The sequence below is a fragment of the Odontesthes bonariensis genome, unplaced genomic scaffold, assembly GCF_027942865.1.
Source record: "Odontesthes bonariensis isolate fOdoBon6 unplaced genomic scaffold, fOdoBon6.hap1 scaffold_288, whole genome shotgun sequence".
Lineage (NCBI taxonomy): Eukaryota > Metazoa > Chordata > Actinopteri > Atheriniformes > Atherinopsidae > Odontesthes > Odontesthes bonariensis.
The window spans coordinates 4,604-23,635 of NW_027457496.1; the positions used below are offsets into that span (position 1 = coordinate 4,604).

Consider the following 19,032-nt stretch of genomic DNA (forward strand, 5'->3'; position numbering starts at 1 on the left):
AAAGACACCTTTATGCCCACTGAATCCAGTCTGAGGAGAACTCTGAAATGTTCCAGCTAACAGGAAAGTTAGCTCCATGTTTTAAGGGTTAGCTGCAGCAGAAAGTTTCAGGCTTTGGAGGAGCAGACAGGAGTCCAGCAGCTGAGGAGTGAACCCCAAAAACCCCTTCAGCACGCCTAAAAGGCCACCTGCAGAAACTCCAGTGTCCGCTACATCTGGGATGTTTCCTCTGCTGTAGTTGGTGTCGAGCAGCCGCTTAAAGCAGCAGCTGACGCCTTCGCTCTCAGCCACCAGACTCCACTGAGAAACCCCTCATTTTAGCCCCCCGGACCCCGCAGCCGGTGGTCCGTTTGTGGGACTCTGGTTGTGGGAGCCATTTCTTTATTTCTAGTTAAGCCATAGAATTTAGATTTATTTTACATTATTTGCTTAGTTTTTGGTTGATAATTAGCATTTTTGTTTAATTTGAGTTGTTTAGGATAAATTGGTTTGTAATGAATTAAATTAATTTTGTGTTTGGGGAGTGGGCGTCTCACATACTTGGGTTTTAGGGAGCTCTGGGCGCACTTGGGTGGTCACATGTTTTTTTTTACCAGTTAGCAGTTTCAGTTGTCAGTTGGTCAAGGTGGGAGAACTCGGGCTGCTTCACCTCCTTCGGCTTTTCCTCTGCCACACACAGGCATGATGGGAAATGTGCCGGCCCAGTCTCTTCCTCTCTTCTTTCTTTACTTCATTTATTATTATTATTACAACTCATCAGTGCTGAGAAGAATATAGTATCAGCTGTCTTTTGGCCTCTCGCAGGGACCCAGAATTCAATGGGAGAATCCATTCAAAAGCCCCTAACCAGCCCCAAACTCTGAGAAACTCTGTTAATAACTCTGTTATTTTATTCTCCAAAGATGGACTTTTTGAAGGGAAAACTCTTGCTTTAGTAAGTTTTCATTCACCTGCTTTTTCTTTCCTTTTACTAACAATGTCGGCCAGAGTTGGGGCTGAAAATATTTCTCCAACAAAGACTCTGATATTTGGCTTTATTTGACCAAACTTACCTGCCGCTCAAATTACAATCAGTCTGATTAAGATCCAAGCAAAGCTATGCCACCTGCTTACAGTGTTGAAACACAACTCAGAAATGCACATTTCACAGACCAAAGATGGGATGAAACTGAAACCTTAAGTATGAAAACGGATCACTTTGTGTTTCTTTATGTTTGCTCCTGTTTAGCAGCCACGTATGATGGGACGTGCCGTACTTTAAATGCTACAGAAGCTCAGCTCGTGGCATCACTCACCCACAGGAACTACAGCTCAAAGCTGTTTTCAGTCTTTTTTTTGCTAATATTCTTCATTGGAGCTTTTATTTTCACACACTTGGCTTCTATTTATTCGGACGTGCTGCAGCGTGGAGATAAAACTATTTCCGGTGCAAATAAAAGCACAATTCAGTCAAATTCAGTTCAGTTTTATTTTGACATGATATTTATAAATCACAACAAACATCATCTTAGGAGGCTTCTAAAGGTAAAGTCCTGAATTACAGCACTGATGGCAAAGCCCAGACATCCACTTATAGTTCAGGGTATCAAGCACACATTTCAGAAATATGCTTTCATGTTGACAAGCAAACTGCAAATTATTTCATCTCATTTTTAAACTTTTTTTTTTACATAGAAATTCTGCATTAAAAGTATCAGTTTGTCACATGTGCAGCAAACTAACTGCAGCTGACAGCAACTGAATGGTCTCAGTGTGAAGCTTTGGCTGGAAACACACAGAAAAACAACTTCCTGGAAGAATGGCAGCTTCCATCTTTAAAGGACCGGAAGAGGAAGAAGTTTCCAAGGAATCATTCAGAAGAGTTTCACACAGAAACTGACTGAGTCCATGAATCTGAAAAGGTGTTTCTGAGTGAAAGAGACAGACATGAACAGCCTGAACTATCTGTTCAGCAGGGATTCTCTGACAGGAGGACACTCTGTGTACTCAGCACAGAGACAACCAGGAACCAGGTGAACTGTACAAGAGCCCAAATCCAGGAAGCAGAGGTTCTTCAGTGAATGTGGTGCTGAAGGTGTGGAGGTGGATCAGTGTGTCAGAGGAGACTCTGTAGAAGGACAGAGTGCCAGCAGGACGGTCCACATACACTGCTGCTCTCTGAGGGCCATATAACTTGGCCATGAATTTGTCAAAGAGAGAGGAGGAGGAGGAGGAGGAGGAGGAGGAGGAGGAGATGGATGTTACTCTGTTATTGTGCCTGACAGAGTATTTACCTCCATCAGAGCAGGTCATACTCCAGGACTGATCATTCCCTCCAAACACACAGTCTCTGTAGTCTCCTACATTGCCTTCTCCTCTCCTGCTGATTCCTCTGTAACTCACTGATATATAAACCTCTCCTCTCCACTCGACCTCCCAGTAACAGCGACCAGTCAGAACATTTCTACACAGCAGCTGAGGACAGTCATCAAACCTGTCTGGATGATCAGGATATGACTGATCCTCCTCCACACGTGTCACCTTCCTGTTGCTGTCAGACAGTTTCAGGTTCCTGCTCACTGTGTTTGTGTCGATTGTGAGTTGGCAGGAATCTGATGGAGAGAACAAACACAGTCCAGCTGCAGTTATTGATCCATCATCTGTTCACTTTGATCAATGAGTGATGTGACAGTGTGGCGATGGCTGGATGTCATGAATCAGATGAAGAACACACTCACACTTCCTCAGCCCTGGTGTCAGCCATCGTTCTCCAGCAGGCTCCACCCTGAAAGCAGGAAAATAACTGTCACATGTTTCAGGACTCCAGAAATAGCATCTAGAATGAGCCGGTCCCATTCCAGCTGATGCTGGAGGAACGGTGGAGCACATGCTGCCAGTCATAGCCATATATTCTGCTTATGTCCCAAAGTAAAGACACTCTGGGGAGAGGTATCTGATGCTCTGTACCTCGGGATGCTGCTGTGGCTCTATTAGGAGTGATGCCTAAAGGGCTGAATGGGAGGCCAGAGAAACATCTGTACATATATTACTCACAGCAGCACTGAGCTGCAGAACTATTAGATGGCTGAACCCCCCCTTCATATAACATCTGGATCCAGAAGGTTTGGGGCCTCCATCAGATGGAGCACATTACAGATCTATGAAGGCTCCTAAAGTCCATCTTTACTAACCGCTGGAGTCCTGTCGGCTCTTTATGAACACAGTGAGCCTGCTTAGCCTTCCTGCTCTGCCACCTGTTTCCCATCATCCACACAGAGCCTCACAATGTTTCAGTGCTGCTCTCCTCAGCACTTATTTCTGTGTGGGCTTGTACATATGAATGTCTGAATGTGTATATTTGATTTAACATATTTAATGTGGCCCTGTGATGGATGGCGACCTGTCCAGGGTGAACCCCGCCTCTGGCCCCGCTGGGAGGGGCTCCGGCCCCCCCGCGGCCCCCCCGACGGATTCAGCGGGTGCAGAAGGTGGATGGATGGATGTTTCATGCATTTCATTGGGAGTGGATATTTGTTCTGTTGGTCTCTTGTTTGCTTTTGATCTTAATTTGGATATAATGTGTGTAATTATCATCTCCAGCTGGATAGAGAAAAGTGTAGAAACTGAACGTCGGCGCTGAAAACCCAATAAAAAACAAGTTCAAACTAAATGTTTTCTGCAGTCAGATGATGGAGATGATGAAGTTTCTGTCTCTGAATTCAACTCTTCACCTTTGGAAGAATTTTCACTTTGATTTTTCTCTCCTTTCTGAAGCCAAATATGAGCTTTAAACACTGAGCTGAACTCTCTTCAGTCTCTGACATCATGGTCTCTCCTGATGGTCACATTGTTTCTGCTGACTCCTCTCAGAAGGTTTCAGGGCAGCCAAACATCCAGATCCTCTCTCAGGACGCAGGTCTAACCCACATGTACGCATTTCCAGATGTACGCTGAACATGGTTCTAGAAATCTTTGTGCTAAGCTAGGCTAACATGTCCTGGACCCATCTCTGTGTCTGATCCAGGGTCAGAGGACCAACAGACACTTCTCACTGTTGTTCCTGCAGATGTTCTCCTTGGAGACCTCCTCCACAAACATCTGCTGTTCATGTCCAACCAGCGTTGGTGCTGTGAGCAAAGGAAACAGGCTCCTACATGTGTGATTGTTCATGTAACACTCAGCAGGAAGCAGAAGCACAGGGCTGAGTGCAGCACAGAGAACATGTTCCCAGCTCTGCCTCCTCTGTCAGACACTGTGGGTCATCAGGTGGGAATCTGAAGGTATGAGGTAACTTTGCACCCGTGTAAAACCCGTCCTTACCTCTGTGGGGTCGGACATCTTGAACTCCCGGCCGTCTCCGGTCCAGGAGAGGAACGTGTTGCAGGTGGAGTCCAGAAGAAGCTCCAGTAAAAACTGCCACAACTGGATGGGACCAGAACCGGAAAAACGTATGAACAAACTGATAAATGTGGTCACAGAAGTTTGCATCAACGTGTAATAATCAGTGTTTGTTCAAATATATTAAAAAAATAGGGCTGGGCGAGTTAACTCGTTACTATCGCGTTAACTTGTCAATTATTTAACGCCGATGAATATTTTATCTCACATTACTCTTTTTTTTTTTTTTTTTTTTTTTTAAATGTAAAAATAATTATTTATTTTTTTTACATTTAAAAAATGACTTTACATTTTGGCCAGTCTCCTCATCAAGTTTACATTTTTTTCTAAACTTGTAAATGGAGACAATCTCCCAAAGAAATTATTTTTAACAGTCTTTAGGCAGGAATTTTCTCAAATCTCCACTTGTAAAATTAGAGCATTCTCTAGGTAACACAGTAACATCTTTTAACATGTAATCAATTTTAACAACAATTTCAATATGAAATAATGCATACATTTTACTAAATAACATCATGAATTAAACGCTTGCCGACGATCTTGCTAGCAAACATTCTTGCTAGCAAACATTCTTGCTAGCAAACATTCTTGCTAGCAAACGTTCTTGCTAGCAAACATTCTTGCTAGCAAACATTCTTGCTAGCAAACGAACTTTTTCTTTTTTTCCTCTCTTTGCTTTAAAAGATACAAAATAGTGCAAAAACATGTTTTTTTTTTAAAATACTTTGTTTTTTAAATACGCTAGCAAACGATATTTTTTTCCTTTTTTTCCTCTCTTTGCTTTAAAAGATACAAAAATAGAGCAAAAACTTTTTCTTTTTTTTTTAATACTTTATTTTTTAAATACGCTAGCAAACGATCTTGCTAGCCATTAGCTTCACATATCATTGATATCACTCACCGGAGTTTCCACAGTAAGCTACCATTATCCAGCCCCGTCAATGTCAGCGATATACACCATGCAGCACTCCCTCTCGCACACTTTATCCTCGATTCTTTTTTTCTTTAGAATTTCCTCTGTGCTTTGCATCTCACCGCTCACATGGCTGGGCTCTCTCCTTATGCTCGGTTTGTTTTTTCCTTCCGCGTGCTTGTCCCTCACACACAAGCGCCGCCAAGGATCAAACATTCACTGGCGCAGCATTAATCTATGCGTGAGCCGTAGCTACACTTTCAGTGTGCGGGTCCCACCTTCACCCACAGCTCATCGCCCACTTCAGTCTGATGCCAAATCGCGTGCTGATAAATTTCAACTTGTTTAGCTTTTCAAACAACTATTCAAACTATAACTTTCATACAGTTTAACTGCCAGAAAGAAATGATCCCTTAAAATGTAGGAAAACGTGTCCTCTTTCACACAAAGTCACGCTCATTGAGCTCTGCCGCACATTTTTCTTACAAATTGCCTCTGAGCCCAGAGGTCGCCTCTACTTTCTGAACAGCGAGCGTTTGTTGGAGACAGTGGAGCGCAGCCTAAGTCATAGTGCAATTTTAAGCAGCCAAAGTGAGCGCGCACCTGTCAGAGACACAGGCGAGCCGCACGCGCTCCTGTTCCCGGGGCAACGCCTCGTTAGCCGGCTGTCACACATCAGCAGTGACGTCAGCATGCTGAGAGACACCACGGGTCAGACTTTGCTCAAAATAAAGTTCCAAAAAGTCACAAAAATAACACTTTTCTTTCTTTCTTTCAGACATTTCAATGTCCAATAAACTTCAAAACAGCCTAGACGTAACGATACCGCAGCGCCGCGGATCTTCGGCCGGTCTCGGGTAGCCGGCTTCGGCCGGTGCGGAGAGCCGTTCGTGACGGGGCTGGGGTGCGGCCGGAGGACGGTCGCCCCTCCCCTATCGCGCACCGCATGTTTGTGGAGAACCTGCTGCTAAATCACTTGCAGAGGCCCTGGAGCCTGGTGACTCTTAAAAAAAATAAAAAAATAAATTACATGGAGCTCTGGTCGGGAAGGACCAGAGCTCCATGCCCGGGAAGGGCTGCTTGAGTTCGGGTGAGTGTGCCTGGACCAGGCAGCCTGGTGACTAAAAAAAAAAGTGTTTTATAGTACCAGGGGCGTGGAGCTCCAGGGGGTGCGGACTGGATCGTTAGGCCGGGGAGGGGTGCTTAAGTGTGGGTACACAGGTGTGGATGGAGGGCCTGGTGCTCGGTTCTTTATAATCTTTTTTTCTTCTTTTTACAATACCACGGGCGTGGAGCTCCAGGGGGTGCGGACTGGATTCTTAGGCCGGGGAGGGGTGCTTAAGTGTGGGTACACAGGTGTGGATGGAGGGCCTGGAGCTCGGTTCTTTATAATCTTTTTTTCTTCTTTTTACAGTACCAGGGGCGTGGAGCTCCAGGCGGTGCGGACTGGATTCTTAGGCCGGGGAGGGGTGCTTAAGTGTGGGTACACAGGTGTGGATGGAGGGCCTGGTGCTCGGTTCTTTATAATCTTTTTTTCTTCTTTTTACAATACCACGGGCGTGGAGCTCCAGGGGGTGCGGACTGGATTCTTAGGCCGGGGAGGGGTGCTTAAGTGTGGGTACACAGGTGTGGATGGAGGGCCTGGAGCTCGGTTCTTTATAATCTTTTTTTCTTCTTTTTACAATACCAGGGGCGTGGAGCTCCAGGGGGTGCGGACTGGATTCTTAGGCCGGGGAGGGGTGCTTAAGTGTGGGTACACAGGTGTGGATGGAGGGCCTGGAGCTCGGTTCTTTATAATCTTTTTTTCTTCTTTTTACAGTACCAGGGGCGTGGAGCTCCAGGCGGTGCGGACTGGATTCTTAGGCCGGGGAGGGGTGCTTAAGTGTGGGTACACAGGTGTGGATGGTTGGCCTGGAGCTCGGTTCTCCTTAACCCTTAGGGCCGTTTCAAAGCAGTGCGGCAAAGCGTGGCGGAACGGAAGCGATTTTCACCGGCGGAGGTGAAAATACATGGAAACAGATCTGTCCTTGCACACAGACGCAGCGGTAGTCGGGCAGTAGCGGCGCGGGAGACGCCTCCGTCCCGCGCCGCTTTTGGAAAATAGAACTCGAGCGGAATTTGGACGGCAGCGGCCGGCGGCGGCCGGCGGCGGTGTCCCGTTGAAATGGATGGGGAATGCAGACAGGGCTGGAGCGGAACTACCGCGGCCGCAGACTGTCCGGTGTGAAAAGCCAAGTAGAACACAGCGCCTGATAACTGCCGTTGTCTCGCTGCCACGCTCTGGTCTGAAATCGTCCTAACCCGGGGTCGGCTTGTTTGAGAAAGAAACCCAGGAATAGCGTTCTTTTCCGGAGTTAAGACGAAATACAGATTTTTGGTTAAAAAATGATTTGTGTGTGTTTTTTCCTTTCCTTTCAAACTTAAATGTCGGGTTTCCTTCCAAAAATAAACTGCTTTTGGTGCTTCCAATTGTTTGGTCGTTAATTAAATCACAAAAAAAAAAAAAAAAAAAACACGAACCAAACTTGCTTCTAAATAATCCAAATATTTTTCTCCAACGAAAAAGTTCCTAATCTTCTGGCATTTTGCCGTACATACCCTCAAACGACTGGTTCCTTTCTTCCTTTGTCTAACAATTTTCCGCGTGTAACGGCGACAGTGCCTGCTGTCCTCCAGCGCGCAGTGGGAAAGTTTCTCCGTGGTCCAAGTTCCAAAGTTGTCCGTAATCCAAAGTTCCAGGAGTTATTGACTAATTGTACTGGTGAAAACAGGTTTTTGGCTTTTCCTGGAGCCCAAGTCCTGTCCGTTTTTGGTAACATGTCATTTCTCCGACGCCCCTTTGGTCCGACCCGTCAATATTCCGAAAATTTCCCATTGATCCTACAGCCCGAAATGTCTTTGTTCCAGATTAAATTCACCCTTTGTTCCGACAGCTCAATGTTTGAGCCCACACGTACACACGCACGTGCACTAGCACTCCCAGGAGTCTGGGAGGAGTCTCTGCCTAAGGGGGAGCAGTCTCTCAGTGGGAGGAGTCTCTGCCTCAGGGGGAGGAGTCTGTTAGGGGGTGGAGTCTCTTAGGGGGAGGAGTCTCTGTCTTAGGGGGAGGAGTCTGTTAGGAGGAGGAGTCTGTTAGGAGGAGGAGTCTGTTAGAGGGAGGAGTCTCTCAGTGGGAGGAGTCTCTGCCTCAGGGGGAGGAGTCTCTTAGGGGGAGGAGTCTGTTAGGAGGAGGAGTCTCTGTCTCAGTGGGAGGAGTCTCTGTTTTAGGGGGAGGAGTCTCTTAGGGGGAGGAGTCTCTCGGGGGAAGGAGTCTCTGCCTTAGGGGGAGGAGTATCTCAGTGGGAGGAGTCTCTCAGTGGGAGGAGTCTCTCAGGGGGAGGAGTCTCTGTCTTAGGGGGAGGAGTCTGTTAGGAGGAGGAGTCTCTGTCTTAGGGGGAGGAGTCTCTTAGGGGGAGGAGTCTGTTAGGAGGAGGAGTCTCTGTCATTAGGGGAGGAGTCTCTGTCTCAGGGGGTGGAGTCTGTTAGGGGGAGGAGTCTCTTGGGGGAGGAGTCTCTTCCTCAGTGGGAGGAGTCTCTGCCTCAGGGGGAGGAGTCTCTCAGGGGGAGGAGTCTGTTAGGGGGAGGAGTCTGTTAGGGGGAGGAGTCTCTGGGGGAGGAGTCTCTTAGGGGAAGGAGTCTGTTAGGGGGAGGAGTCTCTCAGGGGGAGGAGTCTCTTAGGGGGAGGGGTCTGTTAGGGGGAGGAGTCTCTGGGGGAGGAGTCTGTTAGGGGGAGGAGTCTTTTAGGAGGAGGAGTCTCTGTCTTAGGGGGAGGAGTCTGTTAGGAGGAGGAGTCTCTGTCATTAGGGGAGGAGTCTCTGTCTCAGGGGGTGGAGTCTGTTAGGGGGAGGAGTCTGTTAGGGGGAGGAGTCTCTGGGGGAGGAGTCTGTTAGGGGGAGGAGTCTTTTAGGAGGAGGAGTCTCTGTCTTAGGGGGAGGAGTCTCTTAGGGGGAGGAGTCTGTTAGGAGGAGGAGTCTCTGCCTCAGGGGGAGGAGTCTCTCAGGGGGAGGAGTCTGTTAGGGGGAGGAGTCTGTTAGGGGGAGGAGTCTCTGGGGGAGGAGTCTCTTAGGGGAAGGAGTCTGTTAGGGGGAGGAGTCTCTCAGGGGGAGGAGTCTCTTAGGGGGAGGGGTCTGTTAGGGGGAGGAGTCTCTGGGGGAGGAGTCTGTTAGGGGGAGGAGTCTTTTAGGGGGAGGAGTCTCTCAGGGGGAGGAGTCTGTTAGGAGGAGGAGTCTCTGCCTCAGGGGGAGGAGTCTCTTCCTCAGGGGGAGGAGTCTCTTAGGGGAAGGAGTCTCTCAGTGGGAGGAGTCTCTCAGGGGGAGGAGTCTGTTAGGGGGAGGAGTCTCTGTCTTAGGGGGAGGAGTCTCTCAGGGGGAGGAGTCTCTTAGGGGGAGGAGTCTCTCAGGGGGAGGAGTCTCTGCCTTAGGGGGAGGAGTCTCTTAGGGGGAGGAGTCTCTCAGGGGGAGGAGTCTGTTAGGAGGAGGAGTCTCTGCCTCAGGGGGAGGAGTCTCTTCCTCAGGGGGAGGAGTCTCTTAGGGGGAGGAGTCTCTCAGGGGGAGGAGTCTCTTAGGGGGAGGAGTCTCTGCCTCAGGGGGAGGAGTCTCTTAGGGGGAGGAGTCTGTTAGGGGGAGGAGTCTCTTAGGGGGAGGAGTCTCTGCCTCAGGGGGAGGAGTCTCTTGGGGGAGGAGTCTCTGCCTTAGGGGGAGGAGTCTCTTGGGGGAGGAGTCTTTTAGGGGAGGAGTCTTTTAGGGGAGGAGTCTCTCAGGGGGAGGAGTCTCTCAGGGGGAGGAGTCTCTGCCTTAGGGGGAGGAGTCTGTTAGGGGGAGGAGTCTTTTAGGGGGAGGAGTCTGTTAGGGGGAGGAGTCTCTGTCTTAGGGGGAGGAGTCTCTTAAGGGGAGGAGTCTCTGTCTTAGGGGGAGGAGCCTGTTAGGGGGTGGAGCCTGTTAGGGGGAGGAGTCTCTGTCTTAGGGGGAGGAGTCTCTTAAGGGGAGGAGTCTTTTAGGGGAGGAGTCTCTCAGGGGGAGGAGTCTCTCAGGGGGAGGAGTCTCTGCCTTAGGGGGAGGAGTCTGTTAGGGGGAGGAGTCTTTTAGGGGGAGGAGTCTGTTAGGGGGAGGAGTCTCTGTCTTAGGGGGAGGAGTCTCTTAAGGGGAGGAGTCTCTTAAGGGGAGGAGTCTCTGTCTTAGGGGGAGGAGCCTGTTAGGGGGTGGAGCCTGTTAGGGGGAGGAGTCTGTTAGTGGGAGGAGTCTCTGTCTTAGGGGGAGGAGTCTGTTAGGAGGAGGAGTCTCTGTCTTAGGGGGAGGAGTCTCTTCCTCAGTGGGAGGAGTCTCTGCCACAGGGGGAGGAGTCTCTTCCTTAGTGGGAGGAGTCTCTGCCTCAGGGGGAGGAGTCTTTTAGGAGGAGGAGTCTCTTCCTTAGTGGGAGGAGTCTGTTAGGGGGAGGAGTCTGTTAGGGGGAGGAGTCTCTTAGGGGGAGGAGTCTGTTAGGAGGAGGAGTCTCTTCCTCAGTGGGAGGAGTCTGTTAGGGGGAGGAGTCTCTTAGGGGGAGGAGTCTGTTAGGAGGAGGAGTCTCTTCCTCAGTGGGAGGAGTCTTTTAGGGGGAGGAGTCTCTTGGGGGAGGAGTCTCTTGGGGGAGGAGTCTCTTGGGGGAGGAGTGTCTGCCTCAGTGGGAGGAGTCTTTTAGGGGAGGAGTCTCTCAGTGGGAGGAGTCTCTGCCTCAGTGGGAGGAGTCTCTGTCTTAGTGGGAGGAGTCTCTTAAGGGGTGGAGTCAGTTAGGGGGAGGAGTCTGTTAGGGGGAGGAGTCTCTGCCTCAGTGGGAGGAGTCTCTGTCTCAGGGGGAGGAGTCTCTTAAGGGGAGGAGTCTGTTAGGGGGAGGAGTCTGTTAGGAGGAGGAGTCTGTTAGGGGGAGGAGTCTTTTAGGGGGAGGAGTCTGTTAGGAGGAGGTGTCTGTTAGGGGGAGGAGTCTGTTAGGGGGAGGAGTCTCTCAGTGGGAGGAGTCTCTTCCTCAGTGGGAGGAGTCTCTGCCTCAGGGGGAGGAGTCTGTTAGGAGGAGGAGTCTGTTAGGGGGAGGAGTCTCTAAGGGGGAGGAGTCTGTTAGGAGGAGGAGTCTGTTAGGGGGAGGAGTCTTTTAGGGGGAGGAGTCTGTTAGGAGGAGGAGTCTGTTAGGGGGAGGAGTCTGTTAGGGGGAGGAGTCTGTTAGGAGGAGGAATCTGTTAGGGGGAGGAGTCTTTTAGGGGGAGGAGTCTGTTAGGAGGAGGAGTCTGTTAGGAGGAGGAGTCTGTTAGGGGGAGGAGTCTTTTAGGGGGAGGAGTCTGTTAGGGGGAGGAGTGTCTTAGGGGGAGGAGTCTCTGCCTCAGGGGGAGGAGTCTGTTAGGAGGAGGAGTCTCTTGGGGGAGGAGTCTCTCAGGGGGAGGAGTCTCTGCCTCAGTGGGAGGAGTCTCTTAAGGGGAGGAGTCTGTTAGGGGGAGGAGTCTCTTAGGGGGAGGAGTCTCTTAAGGGGAGGAGTCTGTTAGGGGGAGGAGTCTGTTAGGGGGAGGAGTCTCTTCCTCAGTGGGAGGAGTCTCTGCCTCAGGGGGAGGAGTCTGTTAGGAGGAGGAGTCTCTTCCTTAGTGGGAGGAGTCTCTTGGGGGAGGAGTCTGTTAGGGGGAGGAGTCTCTTGGGAGAGGAGTCTCTCAGGGGGAGGAGTCTCTGTCTTAGGGGGAGGAGTCTCTTAAGGGGAGGAGTCTGTTAGGGGGAGGAGTGTCTTCCTTAGTGGGAGGAGTCTCTTGGGGGAGGAGTCTGTTAGGGGGAGGAGTCTCTTGGGGGAGGAGTCTCTCAGGGGGAGGAGTCTCTGTCTTAGGGGGAGGAGTCTCTGTCTTAGGGGGAGGAGTCTCTCAGGGGGAAGAGTCTCTTGGGGGAGGAGTCTCTCAGGGGGAGGAGTCTCTGTCTCAGGGGGAGGAGTCTGTTAGGGGGAGGGGTCTCTTAGGGGGAGGAGTGTCTGCCTCAGGGGGAGGAGTCTGTTAGGGGGAGGAGTCTCTTAGTGGGAGGAGTCTCTGCCTCAGTGGGTGGAGTCTTTTAGGGGGAGGAGTCTATTAGGGGGAGGAGTCTCTGCCTCAGTGGGAGGAGTCTGTTAGGGGGAGGAGTCTGTTAGGGGGAGGAGTCTGTTAGGGGGAGGAGTCTCTGCCTCAGTGGGAGGAGTCTCTGCCTCAGTGGGAGGAGTCTCTCAGTGGGAGGAGTCTGTTAGGGGGAGGAGTCTCTGCCTCAGTGGGAGGAGTCTCTGCCTCAGTGGGAGGAGTCTGTTAGGGGGAGGAGTCTCTGCCTCAGTGGGAGGAGTCTTTTAAGGGGAGGAGTCTCTCAGTGGGAGGAGTCTCTCAGGGGGAGGAGTCTCTGTCTCAGGGGGAGGAGTCTCTCAGGGGGAGGGGTCTCTGTCTCAGGGGGAGGAGTCTCTCAGGGGGAGGAGTCTCTGTCTCAGGGGGAGGAGTCTCTCAGGGGGAGGAGTCTGTTAGGGGGAGGAGTCTCTTAGGGGGAGGAGTCTCTGCCTCAGGGGGAGGAGTCTCTCAGGGGGAGGGGTCTCTTTCATTAGGGGAGGAGTCTGTTAGGGGGAGGAGTCTCTTAGGGGGAGGAGTCTGTTAGGGGGAGGAGTCTGTTAGGGGGTGGAGTCTGTTAGGGGGAGGAGTCTGTTAGGGGGAGGAGTCTGTTAGGGGGAGGAGTCTCTGGGAAGGAGTCTGTTAGGGGGAGGAGTCTGTTAGGGGGAGGAGTCTCTCAGGGGGAGGAGTCTGTTAGGGGGAGGAGTCTATTAGGGGGAGGAGTCTCTCAGTGGGAGGAGTCTCTTAGGGGGAGGAGTCTATTAGGGGGAGGAGTCTCTCAGTGGGAGGAGTCTCTGCCTCAGTGGGTGGAGTCTGTTAGGGGGAGGAGTCTCTGCCTCAGTGGGAGGAGTCTGTTAGGGGGAGGAGTCTCTCAGGGGGAGGAGTCTTTTAGGGGGAGGAGTCTCTGCCTCAGTGGGAGGAGTCTGTTAGGGGGAGGAGTCTCTGCCTCAGTGGGAGGAGTCTTTTAGGGGGAGGAGTCTCTGTCTTAGGGGGAGGAGTCTCTCAGGGGGAGGAGTCTATTAGGGGGAGGAGTCTCTCAGTGGGAGGAGTCTCTCAGTGGGAGGAGTCTCTTAGGGGGAGGAGTCTATTAGGGGGAGGAGTTTCTCAGTGGGAGGAGTCTCTGCCTCAGTGGGTGGAGTCTGTTAGGGGGAGGAGTCTCTGCCTCAGTGGGAGGAGTCTGTTAGGGGGAGGAGTCTCTCAGGGGGAGGAGTCTTTTAGGGGGAGGAGTCTCTGCCTCAGTGGGAGGAGTCTGTTAGGGGGAGGAGTCTCTGCCTCAGTGGGAGGAGTCTTTTAGGGGGAGGAGTCTCTGTCTTAGGGGGAGGAGTCTCTCAGGGGGAGGAGTCTATTAGGGGGAGGAGTCTCTCAGTGGGAGGAGTCTCTCAGTGGGAGGAGTCTCTTAGGGGGAGGAGTCTATTAGGGGGAGGAGTTTCTCAGTGGGAGGAGTCTCTGCCTCAGTGGGTGGAGTCTGTTAGGGGGAGGAGTCTCTGCCTCAGTGGGAGGAGTCTGTTAGGGGGAGGAGTCTCTCAGGGGGAGGAGTCTCTGCCTCAGTGGGTGGAGTCTGTTAGGGGGAGGAGTCTCTGCCTCAGTGGGAGGAGTCTGTTAGGGTGAGGAGTCTGTTAGGAGGAGGAGTCTCTGTCTCAGGGGGAGGAGTCTCTTGGGGGAGGAGTCTCTTGGGGGAGGAGTGTCTGCCTCAGTGGGAGGAGTCTGTTAGGGGGAGGAGTCTCTCAGGGGGAGGAGTCTGTTAGGGGGAGGAGTCTCTGCCTCAGTGGGAGGAGTCTGTTAGGGGGAGGAGTCTCTGCCTCAGTGGGAGGAGTCTTTTAGGGGGAGGAGTCTCTCAGTGGGAGGAGTCTGTTAGGGGGAGGAGTCTCTGCCTCTGTGGGAGGAGTCTCTGTCTCAGTGGGAGGAGTCTCTTAAGGGGTGGAGTCAGTTAGGGGGAGGAGTCTTTTAGGGGGAGGAGTCTGTTAGGGGGAGGAGTCTCTGCCTCAGTGGGAGGAGTCTCTTAAGGGGAGGAGTCTTTTAGGGGGAGGAGTCTGTTAGGAGGAGGAGTCTGTTAGGAGGAGGAGTCTTTTAGGGGGAGGAGTCTCTGCCTCAGTAGGAGGAGTCTTTTAAGGGGAGGAGTCTCTCAGTGGGAGGAGTCTCTCAGGGGGAGGAGTCTCTGTCTCAGGGGGAGGAGTCTCTTAAGGGGAGGAGTCTTTTAGGGGGAGGAGTCTGTTAGGAGGAGGAGTCTGTTAGGAGGAGGAGTCTTTTAGGGGGAGGAGTCTGTTAGGGGGAGGAGTTTGTTAGGGGGAGGAGTCTCTGGGGGGGGAGTCTCTGCCTCAGTGGGAGGAGTCTTTTAGGGGGAGGAGTCTCTCAGTGGGAGGAGTCTGTTAGGGGGAAGAGTCTCTGCCTCAGTGGGAGGAGTCTCTGTCTCAGTGGGAGGAGTCTCTTAAGGGGTGGAGTCAGTTAGAGGGAGGAGTCTGTTAGGAGGAGGAGTCTGTTAGGGGGAGGAGTCTGTTAGGGGGAGGAGTCTGTTAGGAGGAGGAGTCTTTTAGGGGGAGGAGTCTGTTAGGAGGAGGAGTCTGTTAGGGGGAGGAGTCTCTTAGGGGGAGGAGTCTGTTAGGGGGAGGAGTCTGTTAGGAGGAGGAGTCTGTTAGGGGGAGGAGTCTGTTAGGAGGAGGAGTCTGTTAGGGGGAGGAGTCTCTTAGGGGGAGGAGTCTGTTAGGGGGAGGAGTCTTTTAGGGGGAGGAGTCTGTTAGGGGGAGGAGTCTCTTAGGGGGAGGAGTCTGTTAGGGGGAGGAGTCTCTTAAGGGGAGGAGTCTGTTAGGGGGAGGAGTCTTTTAGGGGGAGGAGTCTGTTAGGGGGAGGAGTCTGTTAGGGGGAGGAGTCTTTTAGGGGGAGGAGTCTCTGCCTCAGTGGGAGGAGTCTCTTAAGGGGAGGAGTCTGTTAGGGGGAGGAGTCTTTTAGGGGGAGGAGTCTCTGCCTCAGTGGGAGGAGTCTCTTAAGGGGAGGAGTCTGTTAGGGGGAGGAGTCTTTTAGGGGGAGGAGTCTGTTGGGGGGAGGAGTCTGTTAGGGGGGAGTCAGTGGGAGGAGTCTCTGCCTCAGGGGGAGGAGTCTGTTAGGAGGAGGAGTCTCTTCCTTAGTGGGAGGAGTCTCTGTCTCATCGTGTCTTCCTGTGACAGTCAGCTGGTTTTTCAGGAGAGTTTGCAGCTTCTGCATCCTGAGCAGCAGAAAGGCTGAAAGCAGAAAGTTGTTGGAGCCTCAGAAGAGTCTTAATTCTACCTAAACACATGTTACAGTGGAGAAGTTCATCATGCATCATGTGTGTGTTCCACAGACCTTATTGTGTGTGTTTATTCATTCATATCTGCCATGAAGAAGCGCTGGGAAATGAAACGGCCGTTATTACTGCCCTCTAGCGGTTAAACCGCACAGCTACATCAAGCAAAGCTTCATGATTTAACCGGAAGTCAGATCACCAGCACCATGGTACAGCGAGAACTATAAAGTCTGCTCCGTTTCAATTTACTGTCACATGTAGCCACGTTTTAGCACCACATTCACTCATTCTCTGCTTAACCTTTAAACCAAATATAACCGGAGCTAACACAGATGCTAGCTAACTGCTCCTAACTAGCTAGCGTTAACTGTAGCTTAGTTTACACTTGAAGATAAAACCTGCGCCTTTCACACAAAGAGGCCACCAACTTATTTACATTCAGTCACTCCCGAGTAAAACAAGTTTCAGCTGTTAACAGATCAAACAGCTTTATATTACGTCTGTGAGGTGCAGCACAGCGTTAACAGCGTTTTATTGTGAAAGGTCTCACCGGAAGTGTCAGTCAGTTGTAACATCTCCAGCTTTACCTTTTCTGTAGATACCACCTGTGGCCACTAGAGGGCAGAAACGCCCTGCTCACAGCATAAAGACTGAATCTGCAGACTGCAGCTGGCTGCCTTCATCATATGAACAAAATGACTTTGGAACAGATTTCCCTCCATTTCAGACACAACGGGACAACAATGCTGTCAGCAAAACATTCAAACTGACACAGTACAACAATCTTTAGGAGAAGTTTAGTTTGAAACTGATCTATCTATCTATGACAGTGTTGTTAAAGTATTAATATGACTGCTCTTTTCCATCATAAAACTTAATTTCATAAAGATTTCCCACATTTCAATGTAGTGATGGGATACTCTCCAAAGCACGTCCCAAATCATTGTGAAAAAGGCTAAAAGTCCAGAAGTCTCCAAGGCCAAACATTTATTTTTCTTTCTTTCTCTCTAAATAAATTCTAATAACCCAAACAGCCAATAAACTAACATTCAGTGTGAAACAGTGCAAAATTATAATAAAATGTATGAAACTGTGCACAAATAGAACATTTAAATAACCTGAACTATAGTGCAAAGTAATAATATTCTAACATTCAACTCTGCACCATTAGAATAAAATAATTATGTACAGAATGTAGGAACTCCCGCTTCCTTCAAAATAAAGCCGAGAGGGAGAGAGAGCTGTGAGCTGTGAGTCGGTAAAACAAATCCTGGAAACATAAATACTGTTGGAGCTGTTTATTCCTGATCTTCATTACTTTGAATTTGGTTCAAATGTATTCTTAGTTTACTTTATATTTTGGGGGGTTATTGACAGAGTTTATTTGTAGGTTAGTAATTGTTAGTTTTGTGTTTCTTTGTTTCTTTGTTAGACAGGAAGAACTGTGGGCCCATCTCCTGTAAGCACAGGGACTGGTATAGCACCAGGATGGGCTGGGCGGGGGCCGGTGGCTTTTACCAGAGCAGGAGAAGCAGCAGAGGACAAAGAAAAGTTACACCTGTGCTATTTGCTTGTTGGGTTTATATGTTTGAGTTGTAAACCACGTCCCGGAGAGATGTTCCAACAGTGGAAGGAGTGTTGCTGTGTTGTAGAGGGGCGGGGCCTTATTCAGACCATCAGCCCACAGCAGCAGAGCTCCTCAGCTGCCTGTTACTCAGAAGATGACGTCATGCAGCTGCTGAATAAGGCTTCGGAGGTTTGGATGAGACCCAACGCTGGAAGTTTCCTTTCTCGCTGCCCTTGAGTTAACGCGGCCAGTGAGGTGTGCAGAGTGTTCACATGATGTTCCCACGTGTTTCAGATGCTGCAGCGACGCTTTCACATCACCTGCTTCACTGCATGCAAACACGGCACGTTGCAGGCAAATGGAGCGCATTATGGAAGCTGTCTGTGCTGGAGATGTTTCTTTAATGTTTATTCTCTTTGGAAAGGCTTTGTATCCTGTGAAGTTCACTTTATGATTTGTTTGTTTTCATTTCTCCAGTTCTCACAGACTGACCACAGCGATGTGCAGATAAATGCCCGTGCATGAGAGGAAGGACTTGTGTTGGTGATTCCAACTGAAGGGAGCAACACTCAGGTTCAGCCTCGGTGAACACCTTTACTTTCTCTCACAGCCGGCTGTGTTTCTCACTGACTGATTCCATCTGAGTTATGAAGCCACAGCAGGAAACCCTGAAAAGATGTGGAAAACATCTGGATGGAACTGATGTGTGTGTTCAGAAAGCCTGAACTCCTAAAGGTCCATGTGGTGACCATGTGTTCTGATGGTGCTGTATGAGTTTTATAAACTCTGAGGTGGAGAACAGAAGCTGTGAACATTACCAGCGGCTCTGCTGCCGTTCCTCCAGAAACACTTCCGCTGCTCCGGCTGCAGGAGCCAGTAGCAGCTCTGTCCGTCTCTGACGTCACGAGCAATAACCAATGGGAGGGTTTGGAACAGGCCCCGCCCCCTGATGGGCTGAAGCACAGAGATGAATCCAGAGAGCTCTCTGTTAAAGACACCTTTATGCCCACTGAATCCAGTCTGAGGAGAACTCTGAAATGTTCCAGCTAACAGGAAAGTTAGCTCCATGTTTTAAGGGTTAGCTGCAGCAGAAAGTTTCAGGCTTTGGAGGAGCAGACAGGAGTCCAGCAGCTGAGGAGTGAACCCCAAAAACCCCTTCAGCACGCCTAAAAGGCCACCTGCAGAAACTCCAGTGTCCGCTACATCTGGGATGTTTCCTCTGCTGTAGTTGGTGTCGAGCAGCCGCTTAAAGCAGCAGCTGACGCCTTCGCTCTCAGCCACCAGACTCCACTGAGAAACCCCTCATTTTAGCCCCCCGGACCCCGCAGCCGGTGGTCCGTTTGTGGGACTCTGGTTGTGGGAGCCATTTCTTTATTTCTAGTTAAGCCATAGAATTTAGATTTATTTTACATTATTTGCTTAGTTTTTGGTTGATAATTAGCATTTTTGTTTAATTTGAGTTGTTTAGGATAAATTGGTTTGTAATGAATTAAATTAATTTTGTGTTTGGGGAGTGGGCGTCTCACATACTTGGGTTTTAGGGAGCTCTGGGCGCACTTGGGTGGTCACATGTTTTTTTTTACCAGTTAGCAGTTTCAGTTGTCAGTTGGTCAAGGTGGGAGAACTCGGGCTGCTTCACCTCCTTCGGCTTTTCCTCTGCCACACACAGGCATGATGGGAAATGTGCCGGCCCAGTCTCTTCCTCTCTTCTTTCTTTACTTCATTTATTATTATTATTACAACTCATCAGTGCTGAGAAGAATATAGTATCAGCTGTCTTTTGGCCTCTCGCAGGGACCCAGAATTCAATGGGAGAATCCATTCAA

The 19,032-nt window shown here is 50.3% G+C and overlaps 1 protein-coding gene across 1 annotated transcript; it reads right to left on the reverse strand.

Moving 5' to 3' along the window:
• Positions 1-1,465: 1,465 nt before the first annotated feature.
• Positions 1,466-5,955, reverse strand: LOC142376411 (neoverrucotoxin subunit alpha-like; the record flags this gene model as incomplete). The annotated part of the gene is made up of 5 exons (XM_075459941.1): positions 1,466-2,591; positions 2,718-2,764; positions 4,300-4,401; positions 5,279-5,380; positions 5,894-5,955. Coding segments are annotated over 5 exons (918 nt in total), but the record flags the coding sequence as incomplete, so codon positions are not given.
• Between the last annotated feature and the right edge of the window lie 13,077 nt (positions 5,956-19,032).